Source organism: Ictalurus furcatus, chromosome 20, assembly GCF_023375685.1.
Source record: "Ictalurus furcatus strain D&B chromosome 20, Billie_1.0, whole genome shotgun sequence".
NCBI classification, from domain to species: domain Eukaryota; kingdom Metazoa; phylum Chordata; class Actinopteri; order Siluriformes; family Ictaluridae; genus Ictalurus; species Ictalurus furcatus.
The window spans coordinates 6001538-6024551 of record NC_071274.1 but is presented as its reverse complement, the minus strand read 5'-3'; the positions used below and the strand labels follow the sequence as shown (position 1 = coordinate 6024551).

Here is a 23014-nt window from a genome sequence, read left to right as displayed (position 1 = left end):
CATTACAACCTTGTTCTTCCATTGACACTAAGCTCACAAATGTTCAGTCATTGCATGGCCATTCTGATGCGATCCAGGTGTCATATACCTAGTGGTGTGTCGTCAGTGAAATGAATTCCTTCACCTATGGAGAACTGACCTGTCCTGCCAATCACTCCTTTTGCTTGGAGGTAACAGAGGATTTCTCAATGGGTTAGATCAGCATTCTGGGAAGGATACCATTGGACACTGAACTTTTTCCTTGGTGAGATGACATGTTCTACGAGCACAGTGCACAAGCTGTAGTGGACACAATGGACTTGGCACAAAGGATGGTTTTGCAGACAGAATATCACCTTTCCCAGGCACAGATGGAGACGAATCTGGCCAAAAGGACTGTACAAATCCTCTCCAGTTCATCTACACGCTCAGAATTATATGTCTATATGTGGTGGGACTGGATATTTCGGGGATGTGCCATTGGCAGTGCCCTCATATTTGTCTTCACACTGTTCCAGAGCTGCTACCTCAGATGCCTCATCAGATCCTTACGGACATCGACCGATACAGCACTGGCTCTCAGTCCACTACAACTACCCACCTTGCAAAGACTGAGATGATAATCATCAATAGGAATGAAACACCTCGTACACCAAATATAATGACCCCGCAAGGACTCTTGTGAATAGCCCACGGGGCCAAGGGGGGAAAACTGTAAGGCTGGTGCCAAGATGTCTGAACCTAGAGAGAACCATGGCAGGGAGTGACTGAGTTTGTACAGGAAGTTCCGAATCATTCACAGATTTCTCACGGCACCAGGTTAATACTGCACTCAGATGTGTTAGCAGTGAGTTAGATGATACACTGATGAGGGTGTACTTATGCATTTTTTTTTTCCTCAAAAATGTACCCAGTTTTAGCTAATTCACAATGAGCATGTCTTGATGATGCACACAGCCTGCATGCAGCAACAAACCTCCTGAGAGTTCAAGCATAATTGATGGATGCTTTGCATCTAGGTGAAAGTGGTAAGAGTGTATTGAGTTGTCTGCTATTGTCTTTGGGCTCATACCTCATTAAACTCCATTATAATTCTGCTGGGATGTAGCCACAAAAATGTGTCCTACGGTCCCCTCTGAAAGTATTGGAACGACAAGGCCAGTTCTATTAGTTTTTGCTGTACGTTGATGACATTTGGGTTTCAGATCAAAAGATGAATACGAGACGATGGGTCAGAATTTCAGCTTTCACTTGCTGATATTTACGTCTAGATTAGTTAAACAGCTTGGAACATGGCACTTTTGTTGGCAGATCACCCACTTTTGTATGTGAGCAAAAGTATTGGAACATAGTCTTAAAGTAAGTAATATTTGGTTGCAATAACTGCATCAAGTTGACGACATCACCAACCTTTTGCGTTCTGCTTTTGTGATGCTTTTCCCAGCTTGTACAGCAGCTTCTTTCAGTTATGTTTGTTTGAGGGTTTTTTAAAAAAAAATTTTTATAGCTTTATTTGCTTTATTTCTAGTGCGTAATCCTAGACCATTCAGTACATGTGGAAAAAGCGCACAGACATAAGCAGCAGCAAGGATCATGCTTGGCTCTAGGGTGACCGATTTTTCCCCTTTTTTCTTTCTTTCTCTCTCACTTAAGTAAAAGTTTTTCAGAAAAGCAAAATCCTGTATTCTCTTGGGCATTCCAGGAATAGAAAAGGAAAACTATGAACTGGGATAATTTATTCCATGCTCCCTCTGTACAGTTTCCATTCATGTTACCGAATTGTGCTTGTGAAATCTGTGTTAAGTCTGGGCTAGGCCCCCACTTGTTTTCTTGTGTCTCAGAACCTTGTTTGAGTGTTCCCTGGAGAGCGTGAGAGGAAAGGCCAGCCAGCAGTTTTGCCAAAGGTGGAAAGTTGAGCAGAGAGACAAGCGCTCCATTCTGTTCTCCCTCGTTCTGTTTTTTTTTTCTTCCTCCTTTCTCAGTGCAGACCATCTCTAATTTGCTCTCACTGCGTTCCTGAATGGCGCGGGGCCTGGCTTGTCGCGGGAGACTCCTTTTATGACTGATGGGGTTGCTATGGCAGTCCACGTCGTCCAATAGGAGGAGAGCTAATGTGAGCGAGGGCTGGGCCTGGAAGCCTGGGGCATTCAGTCATTCTTCCTCTTGCACAAAAAAAAAAATCAGTAACATTGTCTTACAACTGTTTCCAGGGTTACAGAAATGTCAGCTTTGTGCTTTTCTTTTTGGTTTTGAGCACCTCATTCCATGCAAAACAGAAGGCAGGAGCTGGTTTGATTTTGAGTTTCAATGTTAAAGCGCAGCTCTTGTTATTTGAGATTTCATTAAGCAGTCTAGGTTTCTTTCCCGGCATTACAGCCATTGTGGTTGCCAGATGTTGCGCACACGTGCATGTGTGTGCGTGAGCATGGAAAACACAGAGTCTGCTCCTTCCTGCTCCAGCTCCTTTTCCTTCAGCTCCTTCAGTGACGCAGGAAATGAGCCCTGAGCACTCACTTGCTTCCTCCATGGCTGTTAAGATTGTGGAGATCTTTTTTTGTCAAAAGCCACGGCTAGTATTTCTTTCTGGATTTTATTCATGACATCATCTCCGTTGTGGAATACTGGGTTAATTCCTTTGAGAGCATATTCTCGCCTGACTTTTTTGGATCCTGTACTGGAAAAATCCAAGCTCAGATTGCAGCTGCCATGCCAGTGTTATCCATCTCCTATCTTCAGGATTCAGCTTCGCTGTCTTTTAGTTCTTCTTTTTAATTTTAGTAGAAATTTTCTTTTATCATTCTCTTGGTCAGCATGAGAAAACTGGTATGCACATCACATGTCAGCCTTTCTCTTGGGGAAACTTTAGTTTAGCCTTTTGAATTGTTGTTATTGGTGGGGTTTCTTGCGTGGACTTATTGTGGCACTCTGAGACTATGGGTTGCATATTTAGCTTACCTGAGGAACGATTGGCTGCTGCTAACAGGTGGGTAATAAACCTGGAATCTTTCAGAAAGTAGATTGAGACTAAAAGAGCTGGTTAATAAACCCGGAACACACGTATATTTACAAAATTGTGTAAAAAAAGTATTTTTGTTTGAGGTTGCTGTTTCTCTTTGGATTTTTAACTTTAGGATTTTTTTGGTATAGACTGCACAATACTCTTTAGAATTTACAGTGGACATAGTCCAAAGGTAATAGGAAACTAGGCCTGAACTGGTATGCAAAGCTGTGTAGTGGCTCTTAATACTGTTTTGTCATTTTAAATAAGATTACAATGTTTCTACTAGCTTTTATTTTCAGGGTTAAACGGGTACCAAGCCGTTTTCAGTTTTATGGGTTTCACTTCTGACAGAACCGTCACTAGCTGTTTGTAGTATTTAATACTTTAAAACTCAAATGAGGCCATGAACGGACTGTTAGTTTATCCATTGTACAGTTTTTCTGTATTTGATCGTTGAAAAAAAAAGAATGGCTGTTTTGGGGAGAAAAACGTTTTATTCTCTAATCACTATAAAAAGATCAGAGTTGGAATTGCGTGCAAACCTTCGCATCCCCTATGGTGTTTGTGTAGCTGAACAAATAATTCTGGTTTGCAGTTTATCTACAAAAATGTGTTTCTTGTTTATTTAAAGGTGTTTATCTGTTCACATCTTCTTACCTCAGTGCTTATATGTCTTGTGCATTCTCTTTTATGGCATGTTCAAAGGTTTGCATTCAGAGCTGGTGAAGGGTATTTAAAGATATCATCAGTAATGGCTGTAATCCAAAAAACACATAAAGCTGTTTTTAAAGGAGTGGAAGACCAAGAAGAACTACAGAAAAGTTTGCCAGAACATTTACAAAAATCCAAAACAGCCAGCAGATGTGTGAAATTCTTTAAAAAACATACGTTGAATGCTGTTAAGTTCAAGACACAGAATTGGCCATTAAACCAGCTGTGTTTTGAAACCTTTGGCTATTTTATCGTAACAGGCAAAAGCATGTGTAAAGAAAAAAGGAAAGCTGCCTAAATACTGTATGCGTGAGAGCGCGTGTTCATCGAGCACTGGGGTGCTATCTGCAGAAAGTGAGTGATTTGCATGAACACAGTTCAAAATTAAAAGACGTCTTACAGTTAATCAATAAGTTACAAATGACGTGCAGGTGGATCCTGCAACGAGACAGTGATTCGAAGCGTAAGTCAAAGCCAGCAGAAAATGTTTTAAAAACTGAAGCTTTTGTCACAGCTTTCCCAACCTCCAGATTATAGGACTTCGCGGAAATAATTTAAAGAAGGTTGTGCATGAAAAATGTCAAGCAGTCTGCTAGCTAGAGTTCGAAAGAATATTTCAGGGGAAAATGTGTAAATATTACCACTGAGAGGATCCAATATGGGAGATGGTTATGAAAGGAAACATTGGGCATACAATTTATTGGAGAATATTCATATTAGTTACAGACAGAGTCTGTGAACTTTTGAACTGATCTCATTTTAATCATTTTTTTATAATGATACATTTTTAACAACCTGAATTTAATGCTTTTGTGGTGCAAAAATTATCCTCTTGTTTTTCTCCTTTTATTATTTTAATTTGTAGGGGATGCAAACTTTTTATATATGTGCAACAGTGAGTGTTCTATGTATAGTATTACAGTTCATAGGCATAAAATTACCCACATATTTCTATCTTTCTTTATTACTTTCTGTGAATTCTGGAGAATTTATTTATTTATTTATTTATTTATTTATTTTAAACAACAGCCACACTATAGCAGCAGTAAACCCTTATTCAGCTTGTGACATTAGTAATTCATCATTTAACATCGATATATTGGTTGGTTACCATTGATTAGTGGTGTTTTACTAAAATGATAAATTAAAGATTCATTTCAGTCACAAGTTCAAATGTCATGAGACCGGTATTAGTGTCATTGTCTAAAGTGGTATGAAATGAACTGCACACCTGTTTCCTTGGTCATTGTGTGTGTTTCAATACTAGGAAATGGCTTCCAAAAACACTGTGAGAAATAAGGTATAATGTTAGATACATTACTTACATCTCTACCACAGCACTGTTGAGTTCTTGTTTCTGATTGGACAGAAGGTATTGAGCTATTTTCTGTAACAGCAACTCTGACAATAGTGCCATGTGTAAGGTTCATTTTTTCAATGTGCTCATTCGAATATATATACATATTTCTATAGTAACAACAACAAGAAATTGCTGTATAAAACGAATAAAACACTTCAGGAGGTGATATAGGAAAATTATCAGCTTTATGCTTCATATCGTGACGCATCACGCCACCCCGTTGTTGATTATTTTCCTACAACGGCATACCCCGAAACAAGATGACATTTAGTAGCTCACAGGCAGGCCCCTGATCAAACAGAGATGACTAAAACATTCCTCATAGGCAAAACGTCCATAGTGTCGTCCTTCATTCTTCATTCAGCAAGACGTTTGTCTAAATAGACTTTTGTTTAACTGTTCAAAAGTGACTAACTGTACCCTAATGCTTTCAGAACATAGAAATGAGATCTAGCATGACTATAGACCATGTGGTTAAGACTTTTTTCATCTCTTCACTTCAGTCATACACGTTTTAAATGTATCCAGCAACTCTGTATTTATTTATCTGTATGCATAACTGAAATTAGAAGATGAAATGAATCTGAAAGTTTATGGGAACTGTGTTTTATTAATTAATTTATTTTATTGTTGTTATAAATGGAAAATGTGTCTTTTTTACATATACTTTATTGTGCTGTCACATATACTGGGTGATCATCACGATATCCCAGAAAAGTATATAAATTTCTTTTACAACCTTTTCTACTATTTTGAGTCTATAACATTTTTAAAGAAATTTTTTTCGTTTTGAAATTTGTTTTGCAGATAATAATAAGAAGAAGAAGAAGAAGAAGAATATAAAAGTATAATTAAACTAATTTTTAAATGCAACACTGCTGTTTTACTGGCATTTTGTTAGCAAACGTGTATAGTGTGATATCTGTTGTGTATCATAGAAATGTCTTCAGATATGGTGATGCAATATTTTTGTCATATCACCCACTCCTAATATACCCAATACACAGTATATTTAGAGCTAAGTCTGTAGCAGATCTCTGCAGGGTTTATTGATTTAGTAGCCTGTAACGAGGTGATCTGAAGTTGTTGGTCAGTGCTGAAAAAAAGACAATTGAATTTCTTTCCCAATTTCCAGATTAATGGTTTTTTTGATTGTTTGTTTTTTTAAATCCTCTTTTGCTTGTTAGTGTTTCCATGGGTTTCATTGAGTTTTAATTTGTTTCATTCAAATGATTTCTTTAGTTATTTTCTAGATATGCATGTGTGTGTGTGTGTGTGTGTGTGTGTGTGTGTGTGTGTATATATATATATATATATATATATATATATATATATATATATATATATATATATATATATATAAAATGGCATGCTATTTGTAATCATTGTATATCTTTTCTATTTCCCATTTCTTCTTGTAGACCAGCGGCTGCCAGGGAAACCAGTTTCATTGAAAAAATGAAGAAAACAGTAAGCATATGTCCTCTATATATTTCTCTTTTCTTTATACAGCACAGTAGCATTTAACATTTATGCTGGTTTTGTGTCAAGCCTACAAAGGGAAAAGTGCATAGTGTATTGCATGTCCTGTAGTTATGTTTGGGCTAATATTTCTGAAAAGTTCATTTACATCTTATGCAGACACTACAAACACAAATGGCGGTGTTGTATTAGAAACAGGATCAGGTTGGACAAGTAACGCTCCAGTGTGCTGCCAAGTCCATATTTTGATTGCCCAGTATCCTAACTGATGGCCTAACAGAAAAGTGTTAGCTAACATAGTGTAATAACCCATGCGCAGGTAGTTAGCTAGTTAAGTACATTAATACACACAAAGAGTAACAGATTTGTATATGAATTCACAGGGAGAGGACTGATACATGCTGCCATGGTCTTTATCCTCTCCTGATAAAGTTTCTAATGTAGCACATTGTGCCCTATATTATGATGAGTTCTTCTTTCGTTGCATCACAGATAAAAAATCCTTTTTGAGCCTGGTTAGCATCTTTACTAAAAGATAAATGAGGCTCATCTAGCAGTTAAAATATGAAGCAAAAGTAAAGATGTGTGTAAATGTTTATGCAAGCTAAAAGTTTCCACCAGATTTACAGACGTTTCATAATATGTCATTTTAGTAATAATAATAATAATAATAAGCGAGTGTCAAATCAGCCTTCAGCTGAGGCATTTGTTTATGGCTTATGGCCATGCCCAGACAGACAAACTCATCCTCTGTTTACAAAGTGGCATTTCTTTTCTTATAATAGAATGATTTGTTTTATTTGTCTTAATTTATCGGTTTGTGTTAGGTCACTTTCTTAATTTTTCATATTCTTTAATCAGTGCCAATAATATAAAACGACTGGTTTTCACTTCTATACGTCACTTTGGATAAGTGCATCTACTAAGTGCTGTAAATGTAATAAAAATAAGCAATTTAAACACAACAGTATATTTCCTATAGACAAGTGCAGTAATCCATGCTAATGATATGATTCGAAATCAATCAATTCCAGGTTTACACACACTCAGGAGCACGAATAGAATACAAACTATTTTCCACACTTACAGGATTTACACAAATTTCTTGTGCAAAAGATTTACACATAATTCTGTTTGTATCCAGTTTGATAAATGAGGCCCGTTGTGCTAGTTGTATGGCGGCTTTGTGCTACACATTTCTTTGCTCGGTTTCGTAAATGTTTCAACATATATGGGTATTCCTGATTTTATAAACAGATCGTCTGTCATCCGTGCATGCAAATTAATTCGCCAAGTGAAAAGCGTAGTACCGTCAGCCAGACCACACTCAGTCGATGTGTGTAGTGCAGCAGGCAGTGGGATTCGGGAAAATGCTGTAGTTACATAATGAAGTGTGAAGCGCATTTTGTTTAAGCTCATACAAAATGAAACGTAGGCTTATTTTCTTTCACCAGGCAACTACAAATATATAAAAAAAAAAAACTAATACCTGGACAAGAAATCTGCTTGTCTAGGGTGCCTGGGCTTTTGATTTGATGGTCAGGGCCACCCCTGGTGATGTATAATGTACTTGGCTTAAAAATGTTGAATATTGTATTTTAAATTTCTTGCTATCCTTATTAAGTGAACCATGTTGGAGTGACTGTATTCTTGTCAATGATCACCAGGGCAAGAACATAGTGGTGTTCTACGGCTCACAAACTGGAACAGCTGAAGAATTTGCCAACAGGCTGTCTAAAGATGCCCAACGTTATGGCATGAAGGGCATGGCAGCAGATCCAGAGGAATATGATATGGTAATGTCTCAGTACTTTCATTTATCATCAGTGATGTGTATTATTTTAATGCTGCTATGGCTCATTAAAAAAAAATTTCTCATTTCTCACTTAGTGCAGTATACTTAGATGCTGTTCTCTCTCTCTCTCTCTCTCTCTCTCTCTCTCTCCCTCCCCCCCTTCCAGAATGAACTTTCTCGTTTAAAAGAAATCAACAACTCTTTGGCCATCTTTTGCATGGCCACATACGGGGAAGGAGACCCTACAGATAATGCCCAGGATTTCTATGACTTACTACAGGAGGGAGATCTTGACCTGGATGGAGTTAATTTCACGGCAAGTTTCTCAGACTGATTTCTTTTCTTTCTTTTTTTTTTGCATTTTCTGTGGTCTCACAAAGTGTGAGATCTTTTTGTTTCCGTACGGTTTGTTTGATTGTTAAATATCACGATAGCCCGTGTTTAACCCCATTGTATCTCAATTCACACCATTTTGGAATTTGGGTATGACCATGAATTGCGAGAAAGAAAGAAGAAAAGCAATTAGGATACAACCGGCCATTACTCCGTGACCTTCGGTAACTCATTGCTGAAACACAGAGTATGAGTAATTGGTTCGCTCCGATGTTGAGTCACACTGTTCTGATTTGGAGAAGCTGAGAGAAAACAATTTATTGCACTTAACACTCTTGTAAACTCAGAACAAAAAATCCGGATGAGTATTGAGCAAAAATGGGAAGTTCATATCCTCTTGTAGTGATTTTATGTCAGTTTCATAAACTGACAGGAAACCACGTACTGCACGTAGCTTTATGATTATGGAAAGTATGGGCAAATTTGGATGACTAAGCAGATTTTGTTTTCTGAGGAAGAGCTAGGTGACTAAGCAGACTCTGTGTCTGAGCAAGTACAATGAGTGTGCTGTATTGGAGTGTAGTGACTTTGCAAATGTACACTTCTGCTGACAAATGTGTATGCCAGCACAATGGCGAAAGCGCCCTTGTCATGGGACACAGTAACACGTGAATGGGAAGGTGAGCACGCCACCCTTGCTCAGCGTTGGCTGGCTGCCCAATGACCCGATCGTTCTTTGAGCATTAATGCCGGCACCGTCTAAAAAGGTTACGGTGTGTCGCAAACAGGAACGCAGTAATAAAACAGCAGCTGTTGCTTTGTCCGAGTGTTTCATTTTGCTTTGAGACAGCTCGGCATTACACACCAGATTAAAGACGAACTAGAATGCATTAGCATCCAGAGATGAGCAGCGCTCATTGAAGTCAGATTACAAAGGGTTTTGCCTGGGTGTCTGACACACTCGCCTTGTTCTGCTGAACTTCAAAACAGGCCTTGAACTGGAATGACAGTCGTCTGAGCAATCCTCTCTGCTCCTCCCCCATGTGCGCATGCCTTTATCTGCTTTTAACTGGAAAAAGAAAATGAATTATCATTAATTGGACTTCATGGAATCTACTATTTTTCCTGTTTAACTGATCACTGCTTAATGTTTAGTTAGGGATTTTTAGGCTGATAATTGTTCTCTGCTGATACTACTGATTTCCAAGCATGATTTGTTTAAGCAGTTTATTTTCACACACACACACACACACACACACACACACACACACACACACAAAAAAACGTTTAATGTTTATGCATTAATCTCACCTGGATACTGCAGATTTGTATCTAAGAGCTGCTGCTGTAATCATAAAGACATGCTCATAGCAAACATCCTTTCATTGCATTTAGTGCTGTTTGTCTTTACAGCATACAATTGTAGAACAATAATGATGTATAATCACATTATCCAGAGTCCACACAGATTAGGATGGGTTCCTCTCAAGGATTCTTCCTCCTGTCGTCTCAGTGAATTGGTCTTTGCGCGTGTCGCTTCTGGCGCTTGTTCAATGGGGATCTAAATGAGAGGTCAGCAAAACCGACCAATCGGCAGAGATAACCGATTGCTGGAACGATCAGTCATCAACAAAAATCCACATCGATTATTTTTTTTTCCCCGTTTGCGTCCGTTGCGGGGGTGGCTGAGAAGGGTCCGCTGTCATTATACAGTACGAGATGCAAATTAAAGAGATAACAACTAAAAAACTAACAAATTTGTCACTGACAAATTTTGTTGTGTTATTTGATGTGGTTTTTTTTTATAAATTTTGGATGTCTCTATTTTAGGACTGGATTATATGACCTAAAATCAAAAATTAATTGAACATTTTACCTCGATTACGATTAATGAATGATTATTTTTGCTGGGGGGGCGGGGGGGTTCCCCCCTCATAGTTTACTGACCAGGTTTGTACTGTAAATATGCTCAACTATTAAAGGTGGGATGTTTTTTTCTAAGCATGCATTTCTTATCTTATTTTAAAATAATTGACGGAAACACAAACTATTGAACTACTATAAACTATATAACACAAACTATTAAATTATATAAACTATCATCCTACTTGATCAGAGATCAGATGTGGTTGCAAAGTGCAGACTTCAGTGCAGCAGCTACCTTTTTATGACATGTTTTGTACATGTTGGCCAGCGCAGGTTGGGAAAAATACGGTTGCAATGGCATAGTGTATGTTCTGTGGAGAGTTTTACCCACTGCGCTCCACTGTAGCTATGGGAGCCGTATCTTTTGCGATGTAGTAACAAATGATGTCAGTTATTTCTTTCCATCTTCTTGAATCCTTTTCATATTGTGTAGCATTTTTTACATGCTTGTGTTATCGACACCTGCTTTGTGGAGGCACTTGTTGCTTGGCACTTATCACACTCCCCTTTTTTTGAGCCATACACTGTTCATATTCGGTAACGTGATTGTGCTCCGAGTGTTGAAACAGATTGGTGGTATTACCTTTGGTCGCTGAAACTGTTTTTCTGCAATGTTTACATTTAACGTCATTTTGTTCAGTGTCTTCTTTACTGAAGCCAAAATGCGTCCAAATGAGGGACACACCGTTTTTTCTTTGGTACAAGCTGCTCCAGTTGCTCAGTTGACTTTGTGTTTGAGTTCCCCTCCATGTTGCTTCCGTGCCGCCAACTGGATGGGGCGGAGTCACATGACTACACACGCGATAGTATTTCCTTAAAGGAATTATATATATATATATAATTTTTTTTTCATTTAAATTTAAAATCAATTTAAAATTTTCATGATTCAGTCAGTACTGTTTGTTTTTTGTAACAAACAGTGCTGACGGTTGATTAATCGATTAGCAGCAGGTACTACCCAACTTAGTTATCATGATCGGTAAAATCCACTATTGGCCGAGCTCTGATCTAAATCTACATCTGTTTTGTGAAATGACAAATTAACATTCTGAAATGAAGTTAAAGCCAGTAACCTGACATTGACTTTGTTTCTGTTGACAGAAGAAGTGCAACGTCTTCTCTGTGTCAGATTATACTTTTAAGATCCTGTAACAATAGACTTAAATTATTCAGCTGATGCTTACATCATCAATCAGAACGATCCGGGCACATAAACAGAAATCCTATGCCATCCTCCTATTGGTGGCTTTTAGATGAGTGTCATAGTATTTTAAAATTTTATTTATTTATTTATTATTTCTTTATTAAATTGACCTTTTGTCTCTAAAGGTGTTTGCACTTGGCAATAAAACATATGAGCATTACAATGCCATGGGCAAGTATGTGGACAAGAGGTTAGCCGAGCTCGGGGCCCAGAGGATCTTTGACCTTGGCATGGGAGACGACGATGGCAAGTGAGTCAGAGACTTTTAAATAGCGATTAGTCATGTGCTGGAATTCACGATGATCTAACCATGTAACCATAAGAGTTGTCTCTCCTGCAATGACTGTGTCTCTGAAATGTGTTTTGATCCCCCCAACAGCCTTGAGGAGGACTTTGTGTCATGGAGAGAGCAGTTCTGGCCAGCTGTGTGTGAACACTTCGGAGTCGAGCCTACTGGCGAAGAGTCTAGGTATTTCCCCATGACTGAAATCATGATTGTCTTTTTCTGTCCAGAATCTGACCATTTCTTTAAAATATTACTGATGTGATATGGAGGAAGAGGCAGGGCTTTCGGGGTGTCAGTTAATATATAGTTAATAGGAGTTCATCATCTGTCTATCATTTCAGATTCATATGTTGATTGGCTCATCTGCTTTTATTATGGGGAAAAAAGACTGCTTATTGAGTGATAACTTGTTCTAGGCTACTCCAATGTAAAAAATAATAATAATAATAAACATGAAGTGGCAGTTATCATGCAGTCGTTGAAATATTTATCTTGGTATTTTTAGTCTCACCCCTCACCAGTACCCCCTGTGCAATTCCTTCTCACAGTCTGAATGCCTCTGCTAGAGACAAAACGTTTTGTTGAGGAGGTTTTGTTTTTGTTAGGGACTTTCGTTAGGGAATCTGGAATGTACACTTGCATTCACCATACCCTTTGATGTCTGCAAAATATAATCATAGACCGAGAAACTCTGGCTCACGTCTCACATGCAGACTTTTCTTTACCTTGCAGCATTCGACAGTATGAGCTGAAGACCCACGAAGACTTGAACATGAATAAGGTCTACACCGGTGAACTGGGACGCTTAAAGAGCTTTGAGAACCAGAAACCGTACGTAATACGTCAGCACTCTACTTGTGTGGGGCTTTTTTATTTATTTATATTTTTTGGAGTGTGGTCTATGCCACCACAACAGACCATAATCTGTGATGCACTGCGATATTCAGAGAGCACTTTGTCACACCAGACACTAATCCGAGTCATTTAAAAATCACTTATTTTCTTCTACAGGCCATTTGATGCTAAGAACCCCTTCCTTGCTCCCGTCACTGCTAACCGCAAACTCAACAAAGGAGGTGACCGACACTTGATGCATTTGGAGCTGGACATCACAGGGTCTAAGATCAGGTATCTGAGTGGAAGTTGCTTCTTTAATTATAATCAGGGAACAGTTTGCTAGACATTGCTGTGCTTACAGTCTAGTAATTATATATATATATATATATATATATATATATATAAAATATAAAAACACATAACAGATATGAGGTAAATAGCTTTCTTTTAGATACCACATGATTAAATATGCTTCTATGTTGACTTAATGTTTTATTATACACCTTTGCCATATATAAGGCCAGAATGGACTTTGAATGACTTACAGCTGATCCTGTTGACTTTACACACTGAATATGTATGTACACTTAAGTAAAATTGAGATTAAGCCAGAGCAATTGTTGTTCGTTTAACCAGGTACGAGTCAGGAGACCACGTGGCTGTGTATCCCACCAATGACTCCAGCATTGTGAATAGACTGGGAGAAGTCCTCGGTGTAGACCTTGATACCATTATCTCCCTGAACAACCTTGACGGTACGACCCTGACCTTGACAAGCGTGACTCATTTGTCTGTATAAATGTCTCGGAGCTGTTTTATCGTGGATCTTCATTCATAAAATGTTTAGCCTGTTTAGATGATCCTTGGCCGCTTTGATTAATGGATTTATAGCAGCTTTTATGCATTTAAAAAATTTTGAGGAAAAAAAGATAAAAATAAAATTTAAGTGAGCATTTCATGCACAGAATATATTTAGTAGGAAGTACAAAAGAAACTCCAACATAGGGTTAGGGTTAGTAATCAAAATAAAGACAGAAATTAATAGAATAACAAAAGTGTTGCACTAATTAGATATCTAAAAATACTGATGTATTGGTGAATATTTATGGATGCAAAAAAGACACCTAAAGATGTGACCATTTAAAGCTATTGAATTCTATTTAAGAACATTTTAAAACTACTGAACTGATAGCATAGAAATATATCATTTTGTGAAAGCCACACATTTGTATTTGTTTTGAATTATCCTCCTTGAAATTCATGGTGTGTAGTTTATTTCATTCTTCATTGTACCACATTGTAAAATTCACATTTTCAAAAAAAAATCTGAATAGTTTTTGAATATTTGAAAACTGAATTATTGAATCTGAATTTGTAACCACTGAAAAAAACATTTCAATTTAGATGCTTGAATTTAATTAAATTTATTTATTTACCTTTTTTTGAGGACATGAATTTGACCCTTTGAACAATACAATAAACTACTTTGAATTCCCAATAGATTCATTCACAGCAAACAAATGCAGACATGCGGTTTTTAAAACAATATATTTCAATGCTTTGAATTCACTCATGTTTAAATTCCATTATAATGAGCTTTTAACATTCATACCTTTAGATGTCTTTTTTTTTTTTTTTTTTTGCTCCCATAAATATTAAAGTGACATATTCTTCAGGTTTGTGGAGCCTGGAAACAAAACTTGGCTCTTGGTAGTTTTTTTTATGTGAAATCAATACGGTTAAGTAGTGATTTATCTTTTGTTTTTGTTTTTTTGTTTTGTATTGTTTTTTTCCTTTTTCAGAGGAGTCCAATAAGAAACACCCATTCCCATGCCCCACCACTTATCGTACAGCTCTAACACATTACCTGGACATCACCAACCCGCCACGCACCAACGTTCTCTATGAGCTCGCCCAGTATGCCTCCGACCCCAAAGACCAGGAGAACATGCGCAAAATGGCATCCTCTTCAGCTGAGGGCAAGGCATGTTTCTATTTTGGTGATTTTAAAGTACCCTCTATTGCCCACCAACCCGGTGAATTTGAGTCCCGTTGTAACGTCTAGGTTTATATCAAAGCTAAAGTAAAGATTTAAATGATTGGACTAAGTAATATAGCTTCAACATGACTTAAAACTTGTATTAGTTGCTAGTACGTGAACGCCCACCATAAGAAGTTCATTAACATGGCTGTTCAAGCTTAGTGATGAGAAGACCTTACCAGAAAACAAAATGTTACAGTGGAATACATGCATGTAATGTGACATAAAATGGTGGGACAAGTAGTAAGCTATGAATTTAGCTAGCACAATAAAATGGTGGAACAAGCTATGATAAGCTATAAAGTTATCTAGGTTTGTAGCAGCAGTAGCAAATGCAAAAGGATTTGATCAAATAGCTATAGCACAATTTCATTAAGACTCGATTAGACCAGTTATTTGTAACTATGCACTAAATGCTCTTTGTACTTCTGTTCTTTTACTTTTGCAAAGAGAGATTGTGTTTCACTTAATTTGTATAAAAAAAAATCAATACATCAGTTAGTTTACTGCCGTTACAGTCTATTCATTGCATTATTCACATTTCCCTTTTCTTCATCAGGCACTGTACCAGAGCTGGGTCTTGGATGCATGTCGGAATATTTTGGCCATCCTGGAAGACCTGCCATCCCTGCAGCCACCCATTGACCACATGTGTGAGCTTCTGCCCCGCCTGCAGGCTCGTTATTACTCCATTGCGTCCTCCTCCAAGGTACATATCTACTACCTATGTCTCCTTTCGTTTATTATATTGTGTGTGTGTGTGTGTGTGTGTGTGTGTGTGTGTGTGTGTGTGTGTGTTGCTAAACAGCGCCCTCTTGTGACAGGTTCACCCCAACAGCATCCACATCTGCGCCGTGGTGGTTGAGTACAAGACCAAGACAAATCGCATCAACAAGGGTGTCGCTACCAACTGGCTTAAGGCCAAATTGCCCACTGACAATGGGCACAAGGCCACCGTGCCTATGTACATCCGCAAGTCCCAATTCCGGCTGCCCTTCAAGGCTAACAACCCGGTCATCATGATTGGTCCCGGCACAGGCATCGCACCATTCGTGGGTTTCATTCAGGAGCGTTCCTGGCTTAAAGAGCAAGGTAAAGCAGACACTGCAGCTGCTCCATGGCCCTTCAGACAGCGTTCAAAATCAGACACAATGTTATGCATTACTTTACTTTACAGTTCCCTCTGAAAGTATTGGAACGGCAAGGCCAATTCTTTTGTTTTTGCTATACACCGAAGACATTTGTGTTTGAGATCAAAAGATGAATGAGACTATAAATCCGAATTTCAGCTTCCATGTCCTGATATTTACATCTAGATGTGTTAAACAACTTGGAACATGGCACGTTTGGTAGCAGATCACCCACTTTTTAGGTGAGCAAATGTATTGGAAACAATCGTCTTAAGGTAAAGAAGATTTAATAGTTGCTTGCGATAACTGCATCAAGCTGGTGACCCACTGACATCACCAAACTGTTTGTGATGCTTTTCCATTCTTGTACAGCAGCTTCTTTCAGTTGTTGTTTGTTTTGGGGCGGTTTCTCCTGTCAGTCGTCTCTTCAAGAAGTGAAATGCATGCTGAATTAGGTTATGGTCTGGTGATTGACTTTGTTGAGTTGGCAGTGTGTTTTGGGGCATTGTCTTGCTGCTTAATGAAGTTCCTCCCAATTAGATTGGATGCATTTTTCTGTAAGTGGTGGACAGAATGTATCTGTAGATTTCTGAATTCATTCAGCTGCTAAAATCATGAGTGACATCATCAATAAAGATTAATGAGCCTGTTCCAGAAGCAGCCATGCAAGCCCAAGCCATGATGACACTACCTCCACCGTGCTTGACCAATGAGCTTGTATGTTTTGGATCATGAGCAGATCCTTTCTTTATCCACCACACTTTGGGCTTTCCATCACTTTGGTAAAGGTCAATCTTGGTTCCAGACAGAAAGTTGCACAGAAAGCCGCCTCATCGTGTGAGTACCGAATGGATGAAGAGAGATCGTTTCCGTGTTTTGTCTCAGCCAGCTCGGTTACATCCGGTGCTGCACCGGAAGCCGTTTTCGCTATTGGCCATAACTGTGTGAAGATGGCGTAGGAGGGTATGACGTATTACACTCGCTGTTTCCAAGAACTTCCTTCCACAGATTACAGTGAATGGCGTTAATCGTATTGTGAGGCAGTCAGCTGTTACACCCAACAGTAAGTAACTCAAATGATATATTTCGAGTTACATCGACAACTTTGAGGCTGAGAATTCTCATGCTATATCCGACTAGCAAATCTAGCCAAGTCTCCGCCTCTGACCTGTCTTTGCATTATTTGTATTTATTTATCTAATTAAAATGTACTTTATACAATAAATAATCTGCACTTGCATCAACTTCCTCCTCCAGTCCATGACAACTTGAGTACATGGTTCACTGTAATAGTGAGTTTTGAGTATAGTTAAATCATAGTACTTTTACTTGAGCTTTTTTTGTTTTAATAAAACTCTACCCTTCATTACATTTAATTTTAATCACTGTTGCATAGTAAAAAAAATATATAAAAATTCACTTAAAGATGGAAGACCGTAAGAGCTGAAATTTGAACTATGCAAGAGTTTTGCCGCTAGTACGCTTCGCTATAGGAATGCGCTATGCAGGTCTGACCAAGTATTCATTCAAACACAGGCAGTTATGTCTTAAGTGAATGTAAACAGTTAGGGAAAATCGGAAGTGTAACTCTACTCTGTACTCTCTCTCTCTCTTTGTGCATCCATAAAAATAATGCATAAATACTATAAAATGCATTTTATTTATATATATATAAATGTATTTTATAGTATTTATATATGTATATATATAATATAAAATGTGTGTGTGTGTATATAATGTATTTTGTAGTATTTATGCATTATTTTTATGGATGCACAAAAAGCACTGAATTAGGACTACAGTCCTCAATTAAAAATATATATTCCTGTGTGTGTGTGTGTGTGTGTGTGTGTGTGTGTGTGTGTGTGTGTGTTGGGTTCTTTTCTGTTTTGGATAAACAGTTGTGTAAAGTTTTAGTCTGAAGTAACACTCAGTTTGTGGATTTTATTTCAAATAAACAAAGAAAATGGTACTGAAAGTTTGCCCCGCCCTATCCGATTAATCAAAAAAAAAATAATCTGCCAACTAATTGATCATGAAAATAGATAGTTAGTTGCAGCCCTAGTTCCTATATTTTTTGCACTGAAAAAACAAGTGGGTTCAAATAAAAGGTGCCATGTTCTAAGTTGTTTAACACATCTAGATGTAAATATCGGAAAATGAAAAAGGAAATTCTGATCAGTTGTCTTTTGTTCATCTTTTGATCTCAAACCCAAATGTCTTCATTGTATTGTAAAAACAAAAGAATTGGCCTTCCTGTTCCAATCGTTTTTGGAGGAGACTGTACATTACTGTAATTGTATTCTACTTCAACTAATTAACTGGTTGAATAGATGGTGTTGTGGTACAGAAATTTGATCAATCTAAAATAAGCAATTATACACCAAGCATCATGATTAGCTTCTGAGTTGAATTTACTGCAGGAGTGGACAAGTCCCTTGCCTGGTTGCCAAGCAGTTTTGTCTCCAGGGAAAAAACATAAATCTAGTCAATTAGATTTCCAGGCAAATAAAACTTGAGACCGCATAAGTAAACTGGAGCTTTTACTTGCCTGTGATCTAACTAATAAATTTTTTTTTTTCCAACCTCTGAACTGTATTTATTAAGAACACTGTGCCATACAATGTGTCTGGGATTGTGTAAGGTTGGTGGTATACTTGAAACGATAGAAAAGCCAAGCAGACTTAACATAACATTAGTGTTGTCAGATCGGCGTACTTTTGAGTTGCAGCCATAGGAAAATTTGTATTTTTAAGTACCCTATCAATCAAATGTATTACATAATAATCCTTTTTAATTATTACAATGCAGTTTGCAATAATAGTTTTGCTGTAAGATGTTATCAAAATTTGAAGGGGATTATTTTCGTTTTTGGGCTTGTTCAGTCTGCATTTCATACAAGATCTGGCAACCCTGTTAAACTGAACAAATGAAAAACAGCAACTTTGGCAGAGAGTTGAGGCTCAAATGCAGCAGCGAGACCTCCTGGTAGTCGAGTTATTTTGTGAAGCAAAAAACTGATTAAAGAAGGTGGTGGCAAACCACGGACCTGGGAATTAAACTGTCACTCCATGCAGTTATGCAAGCAACCGTGTGATATTTAGAACAATCACAGACCAAAAGACTTGGTGGTTGGGAGTTGATTGTAAGCATGCATGCACTGAGGTATGAACAGAACATTCACATCTTACATCTTTTACAACAAACGTCTTTTACGGTTTGACGCATACCACCAGCTTCATAATGCACAATATCATTCCCTTTTGCTTTTCCTGTCATTCCTTCAGCAGTCTGTGAACCAGTGTTTCATAGTACAACTTGTATGAATTTACATTTACATTTTGCTCTCAGGTAAGGACGTGGGCGAGACTGTTATGTACTTCGGCTGCCGTCATAAAGCTGAAGACTTCTTGTACCAGGAGGAGCTGGAAGCGTTTGAGAAGGCAGGAGCACTGACGCAGCTCAATGTGGCCTTCTCCAGGGACCAGGAGCACAAGGTACAGCAATTCTTTTTCTTTTCTCTCCCCCCCCCCCCACTTATCCCAGCATGGCAGGAAGGAAACATAAGAGCACAGTGTCAGCCATTGTACTGCACTTCTGAAACAAATTAAGGTTATATTGTATCTCTGAATGGAAGTCTATTTCCAGGGATTTAAACTCTCAACCATCTGGCTGTTAAGCTTTCGGTTATGTTTCTGAATTACTAGAAACTACATTTAGAAATGTTTTTGCATCTCATGATTTTTTTTTTTTTTTTTTTGCATAAAACTTGTAGGTATATGTGCAGCATCTCTTGAAGAAGAACAAGGAAGATGTCTGGCGGCAGATACATAAAGAAAATGCGCACATTTACATCTGCGGGTGAGTGGCTAGGAAAAGCTAACACATGGCACACACAAAGTCTCCACGGGGAAATTTTCTCACCATATTCCTCGTCCCTCTCTGCTCAACACAAGTGGGTGTTTATGATATTTCTAGGAGTTTGGTTGTGTCAAATAAGTATAGGTATAGGGGTGTTAGGGTTTGAAATTTTCACTGTATTTCATTCATTCATTTATTTATTCATTCATTCATTTACAATTTTCCCTTGATTTTCTCGCTAATTTAGTCATGGTCAATTCCCACCCACCAGTCAGGTCTCCTCTATCATACAACAGCTATCAACTTAGGAGGAAGAAGGCTAACGTGTGCTTCCTCCAAAAACACAGCCAGCCAACCACATCTTTTTTCAAACTGCTGCTCATGCTGCGTCCTGGGGCAGTGTAACACAGTCAGAGGAAAGTGCTATCCACCTCCTTCTGCACGCATGAACTCCCAGATGCCTGTGATTGTCTAGTGTCGCCTGTGATTGAAAGGTTAGAGAGAGTATAGCCACCCCTCCCACCCAGACGGTGCAAATCCCGGCCATGGATGGATTTAAACTCGCGATCTCTGGCTTTTCTGTTGCACCACTCGGGAACAAAAATTTTTCACAGCATGATAACCTAGTTTAAAATATCACTGTTTTACAGTATCGCAGTATTAATTGAGCATTTACAAACACAAGCTGGTGGTGAAAATTAAAGGAGAATTGAGAATATTTTTTGTGTGTGTATGTGTGTGTGTGTGTGTGTGTGTGTGTGTGTGTGTGTGTGTGTATATATATATATATATATATATATATATATATATATATATATATATAAAACAAAAACATTTCTTACATTGTCTGTATTCATCACTTTGTGGTTATTAGCTGAATAAGATGTTGGCTGTGAGGAAAGTTGGTGCGACACTGAGCCAAATATTTTTTTACGTTTATTTACTTCCGGTCAGAAATGCCATGTTCTTCCTTACGCTTCATAGCCATCATGTATGATGAAGTTACTAGCATGCTAGTGGCAACAGAGGTAGCAAGGTTATGTGTTTACAGTCAAAGTTTACAGTGCAGTCCACGACTCCTGCATGGATAAACAGAGGCGTCCTTTAACAGCCTGGTATAGTAAAATAATCAATGGCAGGATGATGTGATGTGACCCAACACAAAGCATATTCCAAAGTGTTTTATTCCTCAGTGGTAACTCTTTTTTTTTATTATTATTATTATTATTATTATTATTTTAATTAAATATTTATTAAAGAACATACTCTGTTCATAGGTTAAATCAAGTCAAATGTGGAATGTCCATGAAACAGCTTATTTCCTGTTGGCACTTGTGTTATAACAGCTTTAAATTTTCATTCTCTCACCGACCTTTAATGTTATTTTTTTTGTCCCTTTGTAGTTAATTAGACAAAACATTCAGCTTATGTTCTCGAGAAACCAAAAAGCACTATATACAAACCCACTGGAGACTCCTTTCATAAATGCATCAATTAGTACGTCTCCTCACAGAAAACTTCACCCTAACGGCAGTACCTGTGTCTGCTGTTTCTGTAGAAATGAGAACATATTAGAACATGTGCATTAATATAAACCTGTATCAAGAATACATAATGATGTAAGAATAAAGTGTAGGGGCAAATGTGCTTGTTTTACCTGATCATAATGTGGATTATCTGTCACTCCGCTAAATATGTGCTCTTGTTAAATGTCGACTGCAAATGGACTGTTAAATGCACTTTTTCTTCCAGAGATGCACGTAACATGGCAAGGGACGTACAGACTGCTTTCTACGAGATAGCCGAGGAGCTCGGTGGCATGACCCGCACCCAGGCAACAGAGTACATCAAGAAACTGATGACCAAGGGACGCTACTCGCAGGACGTCTGGAGTTAAAGAGCCTCCCACATATCTTCACATGTCCTTTGAATTAGTAGTGTTTTGCAGGACTGCTTTAAAATCAATATTTTTGGAACTCGTTAAAGGAAAAATACAGGCACACAGACATTTAACCCCCTCAATGAAGTTCATAGCAGGTGCTCATGTTCTGACTCTTGTCTCTAGATTTACTCAGTGTACGTAGGTATAATTTCATACTGTGTGTTGTAACATTTCGACCCAAGTATTCATTGTAACATATGTAATAGTAATGTCAACAATGCAGTTCACATGCTGTTCTCTTATTATATTGTAGTGTTGGTGGAGAGCTACTGAATGTAGTCTTCAATCTTATGCATAGACTTTATATGTGGAGTCAAATGAATACTAGTTTGCAGTAGAAAATAACTTATGTGGCCTGTTATTACCCCCAATCATCAGGGGGCAAACTGGTTTAATTGCCGAAGAGGTGGTGATGATAATGATGGCCCAGTTAGTTAGACCTATGCACTTGATGCAATTTGTAATGTAGCCTTAAAAGGCTGTGCTTTACATAATCAAGTGTATAAGAATCAATAACGGGCGTCAAATAATGTAGAATATTCTTTCGATTTTATTGCAAAAATCATTTCTTACTGTTTTTTTCCCCCTTTTAGTTTCATTTCAACTTTGATTTGAATATTTAAACCTTTTTAGCTGCCTCAATTTATTTTTTTCCATTTGAATCTTGTAGCATTACATCGTGAAAATGTGTATCATGTCAGTTATGTGTGAATAACAATGTGTACGGTTATAAGTAGGACATTCCAAGCTAGAGTTTTAATGTAATCGATACAAATGCTTTCCCACACTGCTTGAGAAAATGTCAGAGCTATTCTTAACCTCATTTCTAAACATCTACTTGCAAAATTCAAGGGACTGTCTGTGTTTGTTTACTAGTCAACATGTGCCTTATGGAAAGCATTTCTTGCCTTGTCATTATAACTGAAATTTGCAGATCAGCATTATTGCTTATGATGAATGCATTATTTTGGAAGAGAACATGTTAATGTAAATGCGAACAGTTGCTGTTACTTATTTTTGTCAGCATCATGCAGTTTTATATGCAACTAATGTTTCCTAGAGTACTGCTATTTAAGCATGTCTTTTTAAATTAATAAAGTTGAGAATTAATTTCATTCAGCATCTC

The 23014-nt window shown here is 37.8% G+C and overlaps 1 protein-coding gene across 3 annotated transcripts in view; it reads left to right on the top strand.

The window, feature by feature from the left end:
* The window catches only part of porb (P450 (cytochrome) oxidoreductase b), a 35664-nt gene extending 12661 nt beyond the window's left edge, over positions 1–23003 (top strand). For 2 of the 3 annotated variants that reach the window (XM_053651434.1, XM_053651436.1), the window contains exons 3-16: positions 6473–6521; positions 8201–8329; positions 8495–8644; positions 11917–12041; positions 12171–12260; positions 12810–12908; positions 13089–13205; positions 13551–13669; positions 14717–14898; positions 15515–15664; positions 15780–16047; positions 19437–19582; positions 19861–19946; positions 21699–23003. In XM_053651434.1, the coding sequence (XP_053507409.1) occupies positions 6473–6521; positions 8201–8329; positions 8495–8644; positions 11917–12041; positions 12171–12260; positions 12810–12908; positions 13089–13205; positions 13551–13669; positions 14717–14898; positions 15515–15664; positions 15780–16047; positions 19437–19582; positions 19861–19946; positions 21699–21843 (1855 nt within the window). In that variant the 3' untranslated portion in view covers positions 21844–23003. Of the gene's footprint in view, positions 1–1902; positions 2963–6472; positions 6522–8200; positions 8330–8494; positions 8645–11916; positions 12042–12170; positions 12261–12809; positions 12909–13088; positions 13206–13550; positions 13670–14716; positions 14899–15514; positions 15665–15779; positions 16048–19436; positions 19583–19860; positions 19947–21698 lie in introns of those variants that run through there. The other variant, XM_053651435.1, reaches the window with a different exon arrangement.
* The last annotated feature ends 11 nt before the right edge of the window (positions 23004–23014 follow it).